Source organism: Dromiciops gliroides, chromosome 1 (assembly GCF_019393635.1).
Source record: "Dromiciops gliroides isolate mDroGli1 chromosome 1, mDroGli1.pri, whole genome shotgun sequence".
NCBI lineage: Eukaryota > Metazoa > Chordata > Mammalia > Microbiotheria > Microbiotheriidae > Dromiciops > Dromiciops gliroides.
In genome coordinates, this window is record NC_057861.1 from 360475202 (window position 1) to 360492132 (window position 16931).

The 16931-nt window shown below is 38.6% G+C and overlaps 1 protein-coding gene across 1 annotated transcript in view; it reads left to right on the forward strand.

Annotated features, from left to right (window-relative positions):
• FBXL7 (F-box and leucine rich repeat protein 7) overlaps window positions 1–16931 on the forward strand; it is a 503869-nt gene that overhangs the window by 476932 nt on the left and 10006 nt on the right. The window contains exon 3 of the mRNA XM_043975574.1: window positions 15501–16112. Coding sequence (XP_043831509.1) covers window positions 15501–16112 — 612 coding nt within the window. The remainder of the gene's footprint in view (window positions 1–15500; window positions 16113–16931) is intronic.

Here is a 16931-nt window from a genome sequence, read left to right on the forward strand (position 1 = left end):
GTGACCCTGGGCAAGTCACTTAACCCTCATTGCCCCACAAAAACAAAAACAAAACAAAAAAATTTAATGTAGTTTATAGAAAACATGGGACAGCAAGCCAATATAGGAATACTTTATTATTCTAAAAATCATATTCTAAGATGTCTCAATTTTTTCCAATTAAAAAAAAGATCACCAGAAAAACTAGGAGAAAAAAATTATTACCTGGAATTTTCTATGACCTCTAGCAATATTCTTTAGTATCTGTATAGGCTGGATCAAATCATTTAACTTCTCAGACCTTTACTTTTCTCAGCTATAAAATGGTCAAGGCTATGCTTGCCCTGCCTACTTCACTCAATTGTTGTGAGGATAAAAGAAGAAAATGTATGAGGAAGTCCATTGCCCCTCAGCTCACCTATAGTTCTAAATCTATGAACCTAGGAAAATCCTTAGAAAACTGTGAAGCATTATGATCATGTTACTGCTTTCCAACCATATGTCCTCATTGTCATATAACCCTTCATATGATTGAAGCCTGTTTGCAACCAAGACATACAATTAAGCAAAAATATTCAATTCAATGACCCCAGTATTCACCCACTTGTCTACCATGAGAAGCATGTTTTGTTATCTGTTCTCCAGGACCATCATGGTTTTGAATCGTTCAGAGATTGAATTCTTTGAGAGATCTTTTCATTTACATTGTTTTAGCCACTGTATTTATTGTTCCTTTGTTTCTGTTTATTTCACTCTACTTTATTTAGTCCATTAAAAAAAAATCCTATGTATCTCTGAATTGTCATTTATCATAACATAATACCATTACATTATGTCCAGTTGCCATGAGGTTATTTCCCCCCAGCTATTTCTGAATTGATGGACAACCAATGAATAAACATTTATTAAGTTCTTACAATGTTCCTAGAACTATACTAAGAGGTTGTGATACAAAAAAAAAAACCAAACCCAAACCCTGCCCTCAAGGAGTTTACTTAAACCCACTTCATTTCCATTACTTTGCTCCCACTAAGAGTTCAACCCCTTCTGCACAATTTCTAATTAGCTATGATTTCCTCAATATAGGGATGTTCTCTGTTGTCAACTCATGGTCTTTGTGAAGTGTTGTCACCAAAAGAAATTGATTGCCTGGTGGCTAATCATCAGGCAATGAAGCTCTCTGAATAGCTAGGCTGATTTGTCCAACAGCTCAAACAGATGTATCTTCAGACCTCTACTCAAAGTCTTTTCATCTTGATAATATCTGCTGGAACAGGTACTTCACTGGCACTGTCCACATCCCTATGTGGAATTAAAATAGGCATTTAGTATTATTAATTAGATGATACCATTTAGTCTTTTCAAACAAGTAGCAATCTCTTCAAAATGCTATATAGGCTGAATCCATTCTTCTACCCACCAAAGACTACAGAATAAGAAACCAGAGACAAGATTTTTGCCGAGGCCAGCAGAGCATTTCAGATTTATTGGCCAAAGTCCCCAGGCCTCACCTTCTTTCTCTCCATTCCTATGTGTACTGAGTAGCGATATTGAAACACTGCTATGAATTTTGCCACAGAGCCCCTGCCAGAATTCCAACCGCCAGGCATGAGAGCCAAGAGAGCTATTACTGAGCTACTGAATTTGTAACAGAATGTTCCCCACAATCATGCGATAGCATGATCTAATTCAGAATATGAATCCCTTTGCTGTGTATGTTATAAATACCAGGAAGAAGGAAACCCATCTGAAGATGGAGCTGTACTGTGTTCTCTGGATGTACTTATGTTATCCCCATCAATACTCTAAGTGTGTGGAAAGAACGTAGGAAGGAGAATCATTCCCTTGACACAAGGTTTAGAAATCTAAATCCCACACACAGTAAATATATTTCTTTCCTCAATGGCCCCGTTCAACATGTGCAGGTCCCTAAAGGGCATTGTTAAGTGTTCTCTTTTTCAAGATGAATTGAGCACAGGCAGGCAAGCGAGAGGTTTCAGAAACTTAACAGCTGTTAAAATGTCAAACCTAAGAGTCTAGGCTTGCTGGGTTCTCCCAAGATTGCCATGAGTTGTCTCACCTGCCTAAGAAAAACATAACATCAAATGCAATTCTCTTCAGCAAACAAAAGTTGGAATTAGGGTACTCAAGGTCTTACAACAGTAGTTTCTAAATATGGAGTTGGTTAAAGATTTAGTTTTCATTTTGCCCAAGTACAAGGAGAGTATAAACAACATTCTTCTCATATGAGTAATTAAAAATGTATTGTGTATGCCCAGAGAGATAAGAAAAGTATATTCCAGACCATGGATCATGAATGATTAAATATTCTGCACAAAAGAATTTGTTTACTGTTTATTAAATTTGAGAATTATGCTGGGAAATAGGGAAATTTTATGGGAAACTGTATAATTAAAAAAGAAGATTCACCTCTTTAGAAGTAGGTCAAGGGGGGCAGCTAGATGGCACAGTGGATAGAGCACTGGCCCTGGATTCAGGAAGACCTGAGTTCAAATCCAGCCTCAGACACTTGACACTTACTAGCTGTGTGACCCTGGGCAAGTCACTTAACCCCCATTGCCCCATGGCAAAAAAAAAAAAAAAAAAGAAGTAGGTCAAGGGGGGGGCAACTAGATGGCACAGTGGATAGAGCACTGGCCCTGGATTCAGGAGTACCTGAGTTCAAATCCAGCCTTGGACACTTAATACTTACTAGCTGTGTGACCCTGGGCAAGTCACTTTACCCCAATTGCCTCACTAAAAAAAAAAAAAAATTAGAAGTAGGTCAAGAATATTCCATAGTAAGGCTTCAGCAGATATAGGCAACCTTATTGAAGCCTGGAAAATTAACTGATTGCAGGGAATCATTAAAAGAAAAACATATCAGAAACAATGAAGATCATTAAGACTCAATTTGTAGGGCCAGCTAGGTGGCACAGTGGATAGAGCACCGGCCCTGGAGTCATGAGTACCTGAGTTCAAATCCGGCATCAGACACTTAACACTTACAAGTTGTGTGACCCTAGGCAAGTCACTTAACCCCAATTGCCTCACACTCACACACACACAAAATAAAACCCCCCAAAACAACAAACAAACAAAAAAGACTCAATTTGTATCCTAAGATATATGAGTATGAGCTACACAACTTATCTCATTTCCCCTTTAATAGAATTGAATTTCCTTAAGAGTATGAATAATTTTATTTGTTCCTCTTTATCCTCAATTCCTTGAACATAGTAGTGCTTAATCAATTGTTTTTAATTGTGGAATTATAGCAAGATCACAATTCTCTGAAAGTACAGAGACATTTCCTAAGTGACTTCATGTCTGCTATGTTAGTTGGATGGATTTTGTTGTTGTAATAAGATTGCCTTAAATGTACCTCTTTTGCTGATTAGATTCGATTTTAAATAATAAGCTGTTTGGGATTGCAACAGGAGCTCTTTTGCTTTTTCGAAAATATTATTCTGTTATTTCTCCTGATTTCTTATAACTAGAAAATAATCATGGGCTTGTCATAATGCTGTTGCTTCAAAAATGAAGTCCTCTCTCCTGGCCACTTGTAAAATATGCTATTTGACTTTGAAATTCTGAAATTAATCCCAGCATAACTAGGAGTTTGGTCTTTTTCTTTCTGATGGTAATCTGTAGATTTAATCAATCATTACTTTGTAATTGGTGTTCAAAATTTCTGGGCAGTCTCCTTGTATCATTCTCTGCAGTAAGTTAGTCTAATGTTTTTCTTTGTTTTTTACTTTATACTGTTTTAAATCTATGCTGTTATCTCTGTGTTTTCCAGTTTTAAGATGAATCTTTTCACTTATGTAGAGAACATACATGTTTTGTTTTGTTTATTCAAAACTATCTTTTGTTTTTGTTCTTCCAACTTTCTTCCATTTATTTTTTAAATACCAACTGTCAGCCTCATTTTTAGTGTCTCCACTACTTTCAAGAAATTCTCCATTTTGTCCTCTTAAATTGTCTACACTGTTATTGTTCCCCATTGTTTCTGTTTTATGAACCCTGATTTCTATCTTAATCTCTACCATAATATCTTCTTTTAAAAGTGTTATTTCTTTTTTGAATCATTCTGGTGCTACTTCCTGTTTTTCCACTTCTAAAGAATATTCACAATTTGCTTTTTCATTGAAAGTTGAAGTTCATTCTTCTTCACCATATAATTAACTTGTTCAAAGTGTTTTATTTTCTTTTTAAAACTAATTTTCTTTCTGTTTTGTGGATTTCACTGTTATTTTATCTGTTTGGGTGCTAGACATATACCCAAGTTTTTCTTTCTGGGATTAATTTTTTACCTTTAACCTTTTTTTCTTGGATTCATATTAGCTTACCTCTATTCCTCTATAAATTTCTTCTTCCCTCTCTCTTATCCTGCTGTGGCACACACCTTATATCTTAAACAAAGACTTGAAGCTGAGCATCCTTGACATAAAGGAATCTGTTTCATTAATATCCCAGGATAAATCCCATGAGGAGAGTGCTAACCCTAGTAGGTTCCTAGTCCCCTTCCCCTTAGGCTGAGAAGCTATTTCCTCTAGAAACCTATACACTACTGCCTTTTCCACCACTACATACTACACAGTTGCACTCCCTTTTCATCATATGCCTGGGAAGAATCGATGTTTTCTTTCCTACGTCTTGTGGAGTTTTGAGGATGGGACTCAGTCTAAGTCTCAGTTGTGGGGAAACTGGGCAAGAGCCACCCTAGTTAGACCTTGAGACTTATCCCTGTAAAGTTTCTACACTTATTATGAAGGGTGAAGTGAGGGTGGGAAGGATAAGTGTGAACTCATAAATCTAGAGCTAGAAGGGATCCTGGAGCCTCATTTTGTTGATAAGGAAACTGAAGCTCAACAAGTTCAGGATAAAGGCTAGGTCTGTGGTCTGTCCACCTATACCATTGATTTAGGCTGAGGTGAAGGCTAAGTCCCAATAAATACCAATGTCTTGGGAGGTTGTTTTAAGAAATTTAGGTCTACATGACTAGAGAAATATTAGACATGATTGAAAGGTTATATTTGGGAAAGAAATTTTCCCCATCATAGACCCATTAATTTCAAGAAGAAAGGGAGTTGGGGGTTACCTATAGTCCATTGTCTTCATTTTATATGAGGAATCTAAGATCCAAAAGCTGCAGAAAGAAATGGCAAACCACTCCAGTTTCTCTGCCAAGAAACCCCCCAATGGGGTCACAAAGGGTCGGCTGTGAGTGAAACCACAGAACAACAAGAAGAAGATCCAGAACCTTCCCCTCTACAGAGGAAAAAGAGACAAGATTTTAACCTGATACCAACCCCAGCGGTCTTTACATTACACATTTCCCCTATAATCATCAAACTTCTACTTGGATGCATCATCATGGAGTGAGGGCAACCCTTCCCAAAAGAGTTCAAGTTCTAGTAGGTCATATCCAGCCAGAAAGGTTTCAGAGATGGGCCTGGCAATGTTAATGCTATTTGGCTATGAATTGTATGTCTGTAATCCAAAAGAAATACAAAAAACAAACGTAGCTAAATTCAAAAAATCACCAGAAGGAGTTGTAAGTTCAATGATGTTATTTCATGATGATCGCGCCTTACTCAGGGCTTTTTTCTTCTAATATTATGGATCCAGTTTTAGTCACTATAGATTTAGGTCACATTTCCTTCTTTTGGGATTGTTAGATTGACAGGTCAAGCAAAAAATAACTATTCTGCTATTTATTGATCTCACCCCACAATTGGTTGAAAATACAACAGCATTCTTTTCCTTTTGGCAATTTAGCTTTTTTTTTTTTTTTTAGTGAGGGAATTGGGGTTAAGTGACTTGCCCAGGATCACACAGCTAGTAAGTGTTAAGTGTCTGAGGTTGGATTTGAACTCAGGTACTCCTGACTCCAGGGCCAGTGCTCTATCCACTGTACCACCTAGCTGCCCCTGGCAATTTAGCTTTGTATCCTGAATAATCAAGTCTTGGGTGGTGGCCTATTTCAATGTTGGAAAAGGGAAGAAGAAAAGATTGCCCCCAAAATATAGTTTGGACCAGCTTGGGGTTATTGAGTTTGCCAGCAGAAGAGTCTCATCCAAAGAGACAAAGACTCCCCTAATGAACAGTACACACTGTTTACACAGGTTTTAGGGAGTGAGGAACAGGGTAAAAGACGGGGCAAAAGTTTATTGGTCAAGGATTGCATAGGTTGCACAACAGGATATCATGACATGCACTTATTTGGGTTACTTGAATTGCAGACACTAATGGGAGAGTGCAGACAAATACGTGTGAGGAAAATGAAGTGACTCTCAAAATGGAGTAGCTCTGGATCCACACTTATTTTCATGCTGGCTTAAAATTTAAAGCATTCAGTCACCTAATTAGCCAGTATTAGATGGACCAGAGGCTAGTTCTTCCTTCCTTGATACAAAGGAAAGAATTTCCTTTTCAAGCTACTATGTAAATTAAGGATTTTGATTGCCAAATAGGAAAAGGATGTCAGTAGTAGTGATCTTTTTTTAAAAAAAAAAACATTTTAAGGTTATTCTTTTTAATACCTGAAATAGTTATGCATGTGAAAGTTCCTTGAAAATTATACGTTGCTATAAATATGTTAAATAGAGGGCAGCTAGGTGGCACAGTGGATAAAGCACCGGCCCTGGATTCAGGAGCACCTGAGTTCAAATCTGGCCTCAGACACTTGACACTTACTAGCTGTGTGACCCTGGGCAAGTCACTTAACCCCCATAGCCCCACCAAAAAAAAAATGTTAACTGATATTTAATATCTACAGTGCATCTTTGTTAAGGATTTAAAGAGAATTCTAGGATTTCCTAATCACACCAAAATAGAAATCATTGACCAATCTATTAGTAATTTGCCTATAATATACTTAAATTTGGTTTCATGGAAGGCATAAATTCCTCATCTGCCAGTGGTTCTGCAGCTGGGTTTATATGACCATAATTGAAGTGTTGGTTTGTTTATTTTTAAGCTAAAGACTAGGTGCATATATTTCCTGGAACAAAATCATTGTAAGATTTAATACAATTTCCACTTTGAAAGGGATCTCAGGATTTATATTTTCTTTAAGGTAACAGAGTCCTATTATTTGACTTCACTCATGAGGAAATTGCAAAGCTTTAGAATGTCTATGTTGATACAATGGTTAGCTTCCTAAGATCCTCCTTTAGAAACAGGAGAATTAATAGTTACAGAGCACACTTCCAAGATTATAGCCAATCCATATTCCTGCTCAGAAGTCTAAACCTTTTGAATATCCTTCAATTCTTCAATTTTAGCAATGTTTTCTCACAATGCATTATTTTTAAAAACTCAGATTGACCTTCTTTTCAGAATCAAAAATATATTATTTTTCTTTGAGTCTTTAGGAAATCAGATTGTCATAATATTCAAGAATCATCTCTCTGACTACCTTGCAATTTGTACTTAATTCAATAAAAACATTCTTGAATGATGCATGTGATTTTATTTTAATCAAACCAAGAAAGATTCCTATTTTAAAGAACCTCATGGTTAATTTGTTGTTAATACAAATCCAAAGAACTTGATACATTCATTGAATTTGAATGTTTATATTTTTTTAAAAAATAAGAAATACTTTAGTAAATCTGTTAATAATATGATTATTCTTTCTTCATATGCCTCATAGAATTGATGTGTTTAGCAAACAATGACTGGATAAATTGCCCTCTGAGTTCTTTGTCCCATTTTCTTGAAAGAACTGATGTAAGAAGTGAATAAGAAATTTCTTATTTCCTAATCCTTCTCCTGCATTGCCTGTTATTTAAATCACAATCCTATTATCTCTATCCCTCTAATATGGTACATTATTCACATTCGGTTCCTGCTAATTCATAACTATACAAATATATGTATATATAAACAATACCCCATATAACCTTAGCCTGATCAGCATCATTTCACAATAATGTCACCTGTACTTGATAACTAAACTACATTCTAACATCACAAAACCCTGCTGTATAACTTTCAACCAATTTTACCATTATGACATTATTCTTATGTGATTAATGGCCCCCTCATAACATTGTTTTCCCTCACATTATGGGGTTTTTTTGTGTGTTTTTGTTTGGTTTTGTTTTTGTTTTTAGTGAGGCAATCGGGGTTAAGTGACTTGCCCAGGGTCACACAGCTAGGAAGTGTTAAGTGTTTGAGGCTGGATTTGAACTCAGGTACTCATGAGCCGGTGCTCTATCCACTGCGCCACCTAGCTGCCCCCTCACATTATGTTTTAAAGAACTATGTAATAACATCATTTCATTGATAGAGTTTCCTTATTCAGAAATTACCTATACTAATGAAATTGCAGGTCAAATCCCTATCCCTTAATAACAATATCAGCGTTGTTCAGTTGTTTCCATCCTATTTGATTCTTACTGACCTCATTTGGCAACATATTAGAGGCCACCCAGTCACACCTCCTCATTTTACAGATGAAGAACCCTTGGCAGAGAGAGGTTAAGTGACTTGTTTAAAGTCACATAGGTAGTAAGTGACAGAGGCAAAATTGAACATGGGTGATCTGAGGCTTTCAAATAGCCAGAGCTCAGGGGCGGCTAGGTGGTATAACATATCATCTGTAAAATGAGGAGGTGTGACTGGGTGGCCTCTAATATGTTGCCAAATGAGGTCAGTAAGAATCAAATAGGATGGAAACAACTGAACAACGCTGATATTGTTATTAAGGGATAGGGATTTGACCTGCAATTTCATTAGTATAGGTAATTTCTGAATAAGGAAACTCTATCAATGAAATGATGTTATTACATAGTTCTTTAAAACATAATGTGAGGGGGGGCAGCTAGATGGCGCAGTGGTTAAGGCACCGGCCCTGGATTCAGGAGTACCTGAGTTCAAATCCGGCCTCAGACACTTGACACTTACTAGCTGTGTGACTCTGGGCAAGTCACTTAACCCCCATTGCCTAAAAAAAACAAAAAACAAAAAACAAAAAACAAAAAAACCATAATGTGAGGGGGCAGCTAGGTGGTGCAGTGGATAGAGCACCGGCTCATGAGTACCTGAGTTCAAATCCAGCCTCAAACACTTAACACTTCCTAGCTGTGTGACCCTGGGCAAGTCACTTAACCCCGATTGCCTCACTAAAAACAAAAACAAAACCAAACAAAAACACACAAAAAAACCCCATAATGTGAGGGAAAACAATGTTATGAGGGGGCCATTAATCACATAAGAATAATGTCATAATGGTAAAATTGGTTGAAAGTTATACAGCAGGGTTTTGTGATGTTAGAATGTAGTTTAGTTATCAAGTACAGGTGACATTATTGTGAAATGATGCTGATCAGGCTAAGGTTATGTGGGGTATTGTTTCTTGGCAAACATATTAGAGTGCTTTGCCATTTCTTCTCCAGCTCATTTTGCAGATGAGGAACTGAGTCAAATAGGGTTAAGTGATTTGCCCATAGTCATGTAGCCAGTAAGTGTCTGAGGCTGGATTTGAACTCATGAAGATGAGCTTTCCTGATTCCAAGCCCAATTCTCTATCCATTGTGTCACCTAACTGCCCAATAACAATATTAGGTGGGGTATACTTGGAATGGATATATTTTCAAAATATAATTAATTCCATAGTTCATGAATCAGGAATTCACTTTTGCAAGTACTCCCTTTACTAATGCAGATTTCAGTCCCTTCCTGATTTAATAAATGCCTTCATAAGTATTAGTGCCTTTAAAAAAAACTACCTAGTGGCCAGCCTTCTGGTGATGGACCTTTCTGAAACACGATGGCCCTCAGGTAACAGATATAATCCATTACAAGGCTAGAGTTTGGTGTAGTGAAAAGAGCTCTGTATTGGGTGGGGGGAGTTTGTTTTGTTTTGGTTTTTTGTTTTTATCTTTTGCTTTTTTTTTGGGGGGGGGCAATGAGGGTTAAATGACTTGCCCAGGATCATAAAGCTAGTACGTGTCAAGCGTCTGAGTCCTGATTTGAACTCAGGTCCTCCTGAATCCAGGGCTGATACTTTATCTACTGCACCACCTAGTTGCCCTCATTTGTTTGTTTTTGGAAGCAATCAGGGTAAAGTGACTTGTCCCGTGTCACACAACTAGTGAGTGTCTGAAGATTTGGGGTTTTTGGTTTTTTTTTTTTGGTAAGGCAATTGGGGTTAAGTGACTTGCCCAGGGTCACACAGTTAGTAAGTGTTAAGTGTCTGAGGCCGGATTTGAACTCAGGTACTCCTGAATCCAGGGCCGGTGCTTTATCCACTGCGCCACCTAGCTGCCCCGTGTCTGAAGATTTTAAACTAAGGTCCTCTTGACTTCAGGGCTGACTCTATATGTTATACCACCTAGCCGCCCCTGAGCTCTGGCTATTTGAAAGCCTCAGATCACCCATGTTCAATTTTGCCTCTGTCACTTACTACCTATGTGACTTTAAACAAGTCACTTAACCTCTCTCTGCCAAGGGTTCTTCATCTGTAAAATGAGGAGGTGTGACTGGGTGGCCTCTAAGGTTTATTCCTTCTATAAATCGAGGAGCCACAATCCTAGGCATCCCATACTCAACGCTCACACTCTGTTTGGTATGAATAGCTAGAGCTTCTAATCTACGAGCATAGATTTTGACAAACCCAGGTTTCTTCCACAATACGATGAGGTATTAACAGTGGACTTTCTACAAAGGTCCTGAAATATTCCTCCTTGACTGACAGGCTGCTGGTTCTTTAGATGAGTAAAATTGTTCGATTATCTCCCTTTACTTCAGTCTCAGGATGATAGAGCAGTACATTAAGTGCCAAATGCATCAGCTGAAAAGAAAAATTACAACAATTGAAAAAGTAGATCTGTCATAAAATAACAAGCAAACCTTCAACTGAGATGTTTAAAGTGGGGGAATGGCTTGGTTCTCGGTATTATCTCAACTGCCTCCTTCTTTTAAAGATGAATTCAGTGGTAACAGGGGGAAGGGACAGACACATGATAGGGAACCATTATACTTGTTATTCTTCAGTAATGTCTGACTCTTTGTGACTCCAGGGACCATACTGTCCTTTGGGTTTTCTTAGCAAAGATACTTAGTTTGTTTTGTGGTAAAAAGTATTTGTGGTAAAGATTAATATAAATAAATTTATTTTAATATTTACTGTTCCCTTTTATTTTTTTTCACCTGAAGAATTTCCCTTTATCTCCTTATAACAAAGAAAAACATTTAAGCAAAACAGATCGCAATGGCATCTGTCAGGATGGACTACATTCCATATCTACTGTACCCCATCTCTCTACAGAAGGGAGAGGTTCTTATTCTCTTCTTAACTCTTTGCAATCTGTGTTCCATTCGCATAATTCAACTGCAAGTGCCCTCTCTTAATTGCCAAATATAAGGAAAGTTTCTCATTCTCCAAACTTCTCAACCTCTACAACATTTGACGCTATTGATGATCTCTTTTCTCTAGGTTTTCCTGACTGCTCTTTCCTGGTTCTGCTCTTACCAGTCTACCACACTTTCCCTGTATCCCTTGCGGGATCTTCATCTAAGTGATGATCTTTCAAGGCTCTGTCCTGAACCCTTTTCTCTTATCCTGGTACTGTTTCACTTGGGGATCTCATTAGCTCCCATATTCTCAAGTATCAGCTCTATGCAAAGAACTCTTAGATCTGCTTGTCCGACCCTAATTTCTCTCCTGATCTCCAGACTCACATATTCAGCTGCCTATTGGGTATCTTGAACCAGATGTCTCATAGACATTGCAAACTCAACATGTTCAAAACCAAAATCATTATCTCCTCCCCAAGTGTGCCCTCATCTTTTCTTACTTTTTCCATGGCTGTCCCAGATACCACCATCTTCCCAGTTATACAGGTTTGCAACCTCACTATCGTTTTTGATTCTTTACTCTCTCTCAGCCTCAACATCCTATTAGTTGGTAAGTCCTGCCATTTCTCTTGGTAACATTTTCTCATATATACCCTCTTCTCCCTTCTGACATTGACCGGATCCTTATCACCTCACACCTGGACTAATGCAAGAGCTTGTTGATTGGTCTCCTTTCCTCACTCCAGCTGTCAAAATTATCTTCCTGAATCAAAGATATGATCACATCACCCCCTAGTCAATAAATCCCAGTGGCTCCCTATGGAATCAAATATAAAATCCTCTTGCTTTTTTTTTTGCGGGGCAATGGGGGCCAAGTGACTTGCCCAGGGTCACACAGCCAGCAAGTGTCAAGTATCTGAGGCCGGATCTGAACTCAGGTCCTCCCAAATCCAGGGCTGGTGCTTTATCCACTGTGCCACCTAGCTGCCCCAAATCCTCTTGCTTTTTAAAACCCAGCCTCTTCCCACTTTTCCAACCTTCTTAAGCCTTATTGCCCCCATGTAGTCTTGTGATTCAGTGACTCTGACCTTCTTGCTATTTTGCACACATGACATTCCTTCTCTGTACTATGTTGGATCCATCTACTTTTCTATGTAAATGTTGTTTCTCCTCAATAAAATGTAATCCCCTTGAGGGTAGGAGGAACTATTTGGGCTTTTGTACTGCCACTGAGGCAGCTGGTAGCACAATGGAGAGGGCACTGGGTTTAGAGTCAGAAAGACCTGAGTTCAAACCTGGCCTCAGATATTTACTAGATGTGGGGCCCTGGAAAAGTCACTTAACATCTATTTGCTTCAGTTTCCTCAGTGTAAAATGGGGAAAATGACAGCACCTATCTTGGAGGATTGTTGCAAGGATCAAATGAGATACTATTTGTGAAAGCACTTACTAAGGTGTCTGCCATATAGTAGGTGTGATTTAAATGCTTATTCCCATCTCTTCCCTTTCCCTACTGTCTAACAAAGAGCCTGACATAGTAGGTGCTTATTCAATATTTGTGGAAGGAAGGGAGGGGGAGAGGAAAGAAGGAATGCACCAGTTCATTTTAGTTTTCCAATGTTTCTCAAATTCTTCACTTTGTTCATCATTTCTTCAAGCATTGCTTTGTTATATTCATATATCATAATTAGTTCAGCCATGATAATGTCATTTAGAACTGAAAGGGACCTTAGTGGTCATTTAGTCTAACACTTTAACTACACAAATGGAAAAACCTGAAGTTACAGAGTTTAAGTCATTTGCTCAAGGTTACACATGTAGCACATATCAGAGGCAGGATTTAAACCTGGATCCTCTGTATGTATCACCTGTGCTCATTCCATTGTACCATTTAGTTCACTTACATTCCCTCTTTTCTATCTTTTGGGCTACCACAGAGTATGCTGTTGTGCATATGTACACAACATATGCTCTTGTTTTTGCTCTTGTTTTTGCCTTCCTCTGAGTATGTCATATAGTTGGGTCAAAGGGAATGAAAAGTTTGGTGACTTTTCTGACACAATTCTAAATTGTCTTCCCAATGGGGTGAGAGTGTACCAGTTTCCCACACAGTGCTTTCAACATTGATTTTTTTCTTTTCTGTATTTACCATCTTTGACACTTTGAGGCTTCGGAGGTTATAAATACCAAGTACTGAATCTGGAGTCAGGCCTTGGGTTTGAATACCAGCTCTGGTTCTTACTATCTGTGTGACCCTGGGCAAGCAAGTAATCAACAGGCATTAAGTTACCCATGTGCCAAGCACAGTGCTCTGTAATAAGCTTACTAAGTTTAACCTTTGATGGCTTCCTTTCCTCATCTATGAAATGAGGAGATGGCACTAGACCCAGAGGTGTAAAACTCCACCAGTCCACATGGGCTCCACCGGGGCCTAAACCAGATTAAAATGTAACTGGGAAATGTTAAAATTCAATACAACATAGATAATGTTAATTTGTGGTTTTCTAAGTCAATATGAAACTGTAGGGATCAGTTTCAATTTGAATTTGACCGCACTGATGTCCTTTCTGACTGTAAATCTATAGTCTTTGTGTTTTGATTAGATGATGGCCTTTAGAGTTCCAAAAAATGTAAGAGGTAGATGGAGCCTTAAAGAAAAAGTAAGCAGGGGCAGCTAGGTGGCGCAGTGGATAGAGCACTGGCCCTGGATTCTGGAGGACCTGAGTTCAAATCCAAGCTCAGACACTTGACACTTACTAGCTGTGTGACCTTGGGCAAGTCACTTAACCCCAATTGCCTCACCAAAAAAAAAAACAAGTAAGCACATTGTGTTGTAGATAAACTAAAGCTCTTTCCATCATCACTCTCCATTACCCACTATTACTTTCCCCTAATCATATTACCTTTTGAAGAACAGTCACACTTCTTCATAGCCACCATGTAGTCCTCAGCCATTCTAAATCTACAGTTAAAAAAGGTAAATTTCACTTTATGATGACATCTCAGTCATGTCCTATGCGCTTATCTCCATGGAAGATTAAACTTGAATAAAATAACAATATGTTCCCTGCACACCAATTCCCTTATTAGAAACAACTCATTTTAGATTAAAGTGTTTTCCTTGACCACCCTCAAGACCTTGACTTTATAGCAGATATCAAATGATTTTCATGTGTTGCACATACTCACTCTAATGGGAATACAACTCTATTCAACACAATTAATTCCTTTTTTATCAGCATGAGAGTTACCTAATCTGTGTATCATCCATGGCAGAGTTGCAATCTTAAACTGGTTTTACCTTGTTGCAGCTAACTTTTGGTCTGTCTCCCTGTTCCATTGTACAGAAAATTTTAATATCAGCCTACCCAAAATATAAATAAACCTACTGTGAAAAAAACCTTGATGTTTTACAAAAATAATGATGGTAGCTGACATTTATATAGCGCTCTGTAGTCTCCAAACTTTTTGTAAATTAATTCACGTAATCTTCCCAACAACCTTTGAGGGAGGCAGGGACAAGTTTTGTTATTTCTACTTCATAGCTATGGGGTCAGGCTCAGAGAGAGCCAGTGTCTTACCCAAAAGCCAGAGGTAAAAGAGCAAAATTTCAACTCCAGAACTTCTGATTTCCATCTAGTGTTCTGTCCCTGATATCACAACTCTTTCCTTAAATATATTCACTAATCTATAGCACTCCTTCCATCACCCATTAGTATCATCTAAAAAAAAGTTATTTTTTTAAATGGTGAGTGAACACGAATTTATTAAACATTTCCTGTATGCTAGGTGCCATGTTAAGTGGTGGGTATAAAAAGAAAGGCAAAAATGAATGTGCTTATATTTATTTCTCATCATGATACATCAAATATGCATCAACCTAAACGCTTGAGCAATGACATGTGTTGATTCATTCTTTGTGTCTCCACATATTTAAATCTTTAGTTTGCCTGACATTTGGACCAATGGATTAATAATTGGGGGGGGGGCGGGGCAATGAGGGTTAAGTGACTTGCCCAGTGTCACACAGCTAGTGTCAGGTGTCTGAGGCAGGATTTGAACTTAGCTCCTCCTGAATCTAGGGCCAGTACTTTATCCACTGTGCCACCTAGCTGCCCTCAATGGACTAATAATTGAAGAAACATGTCTCTGCTTCACAATTCTCAGCTAGCCCTCTCATCTGATTGCTGTTTCATGTTCTTTTTCAGACTCCGACCTGAGCATGCGCACGCTCAGCACGCCCAGCCCAGCCTTGATCTGTCCACAGAACTTGCATGGATTTCAGAATGGAAGAGGTTCGTCCACCTCATCTTCCTCCATCACAGGAGAGACAGTGGCCATGGTCCACTCTCCCCCTCCAACCCGCCTCACCCACCCTCTCATCCGGCTAGCCTCTAAACAGCAAAAAGAACAGGCCCACATTGACCGCCTCCCGGACCACTCTATGATCCAGATATTTTCCTTCCTACCTACCAATCAGCTGTGCCGCTGTGCTCGTGTGTGCCGTAAGTGGTACAACCTTGCTTGGGACCCCCGGCTCTGGAGGACTATTCGTTTGACGGGTGAGACCATCAATGTGGACCGGGCCCTCAAAGTATTAACCCGAAGGCTTTGTCAAGACACACCCAATGTATGTCTCATGTTGGAGACGGTGACTGTTAGTGGCTGCAGGCGGCTCACAGACAGAGGACTTTATACCATTGCCCAGTGCTGCCCAGAACTGAGGCGACTCGAGGTTTCAGGCTGTTACAACATCTCCAATGAAGCTGTTTTTGATGTGGTGTCCCTCTGTCCCAACCTGGAGCACTTGGATGTGTCAGGTAACTGAAAATAACGCTACCATTTCATTGATGCTGTGGGTGGTGCTCAGGAAGTCCTTCTTTCCTAAATATACCCTAAAAGTACATATTCCAGATAACACACACAGCCTGGGGATGCTTGGAAGGGAAAGGTGGATGGAGAATGAGCCTTACTTTCTGAGGCAGTCATCGTAAAGATAGCAGTGGAATATAGAATGGGACACCTCTGAGGACAGAGACTGTCTCACTTCTTTTTTAAACTTTGTATCCCCACTCCCCACCCCTGTCACAGACTGGCTTGTTGGTTAATTGATTGAAAGTGACACCTACACAAGCATTCTCTTTTTCACTAACCAGCTGTCAGTTTCTTAAGGAAGAAATGATAATTATCTTGTATTACTTACCTATTTCCCCTCAATAAACTTCTCCCTCTCCAATTCTTTCAAAATAGTTATAGGAAGGGCAGACAGAAACTCACTGATAACTACCAAGGACCATTATTTTCAATAAGAAAACTTTCCCTTTTATTCTCTGATCACTAAACCATACTACCTGACCACAGACCCTCAGAGAACATATTTCCTATAATGTATTTATATATTTTCCACTAAAGTGTGAAAAGTGATATGGTTAAAATGTGCATATTCAGCCTCTCTTAGAGCAGAGCATTAAGGGTGATTGAAAATTTGGCTTATTCAGAAATAGGTCTGAATATTTCTTTATTTGAGTTTTCCATGTAAAAACACATTTAGTAACAAAGACATTTAAATCAGTGAACTTATGGCTATATCATAGGGGAAGTATTACAAAGACACTATCCAGACAAACAATTTCTCTAAT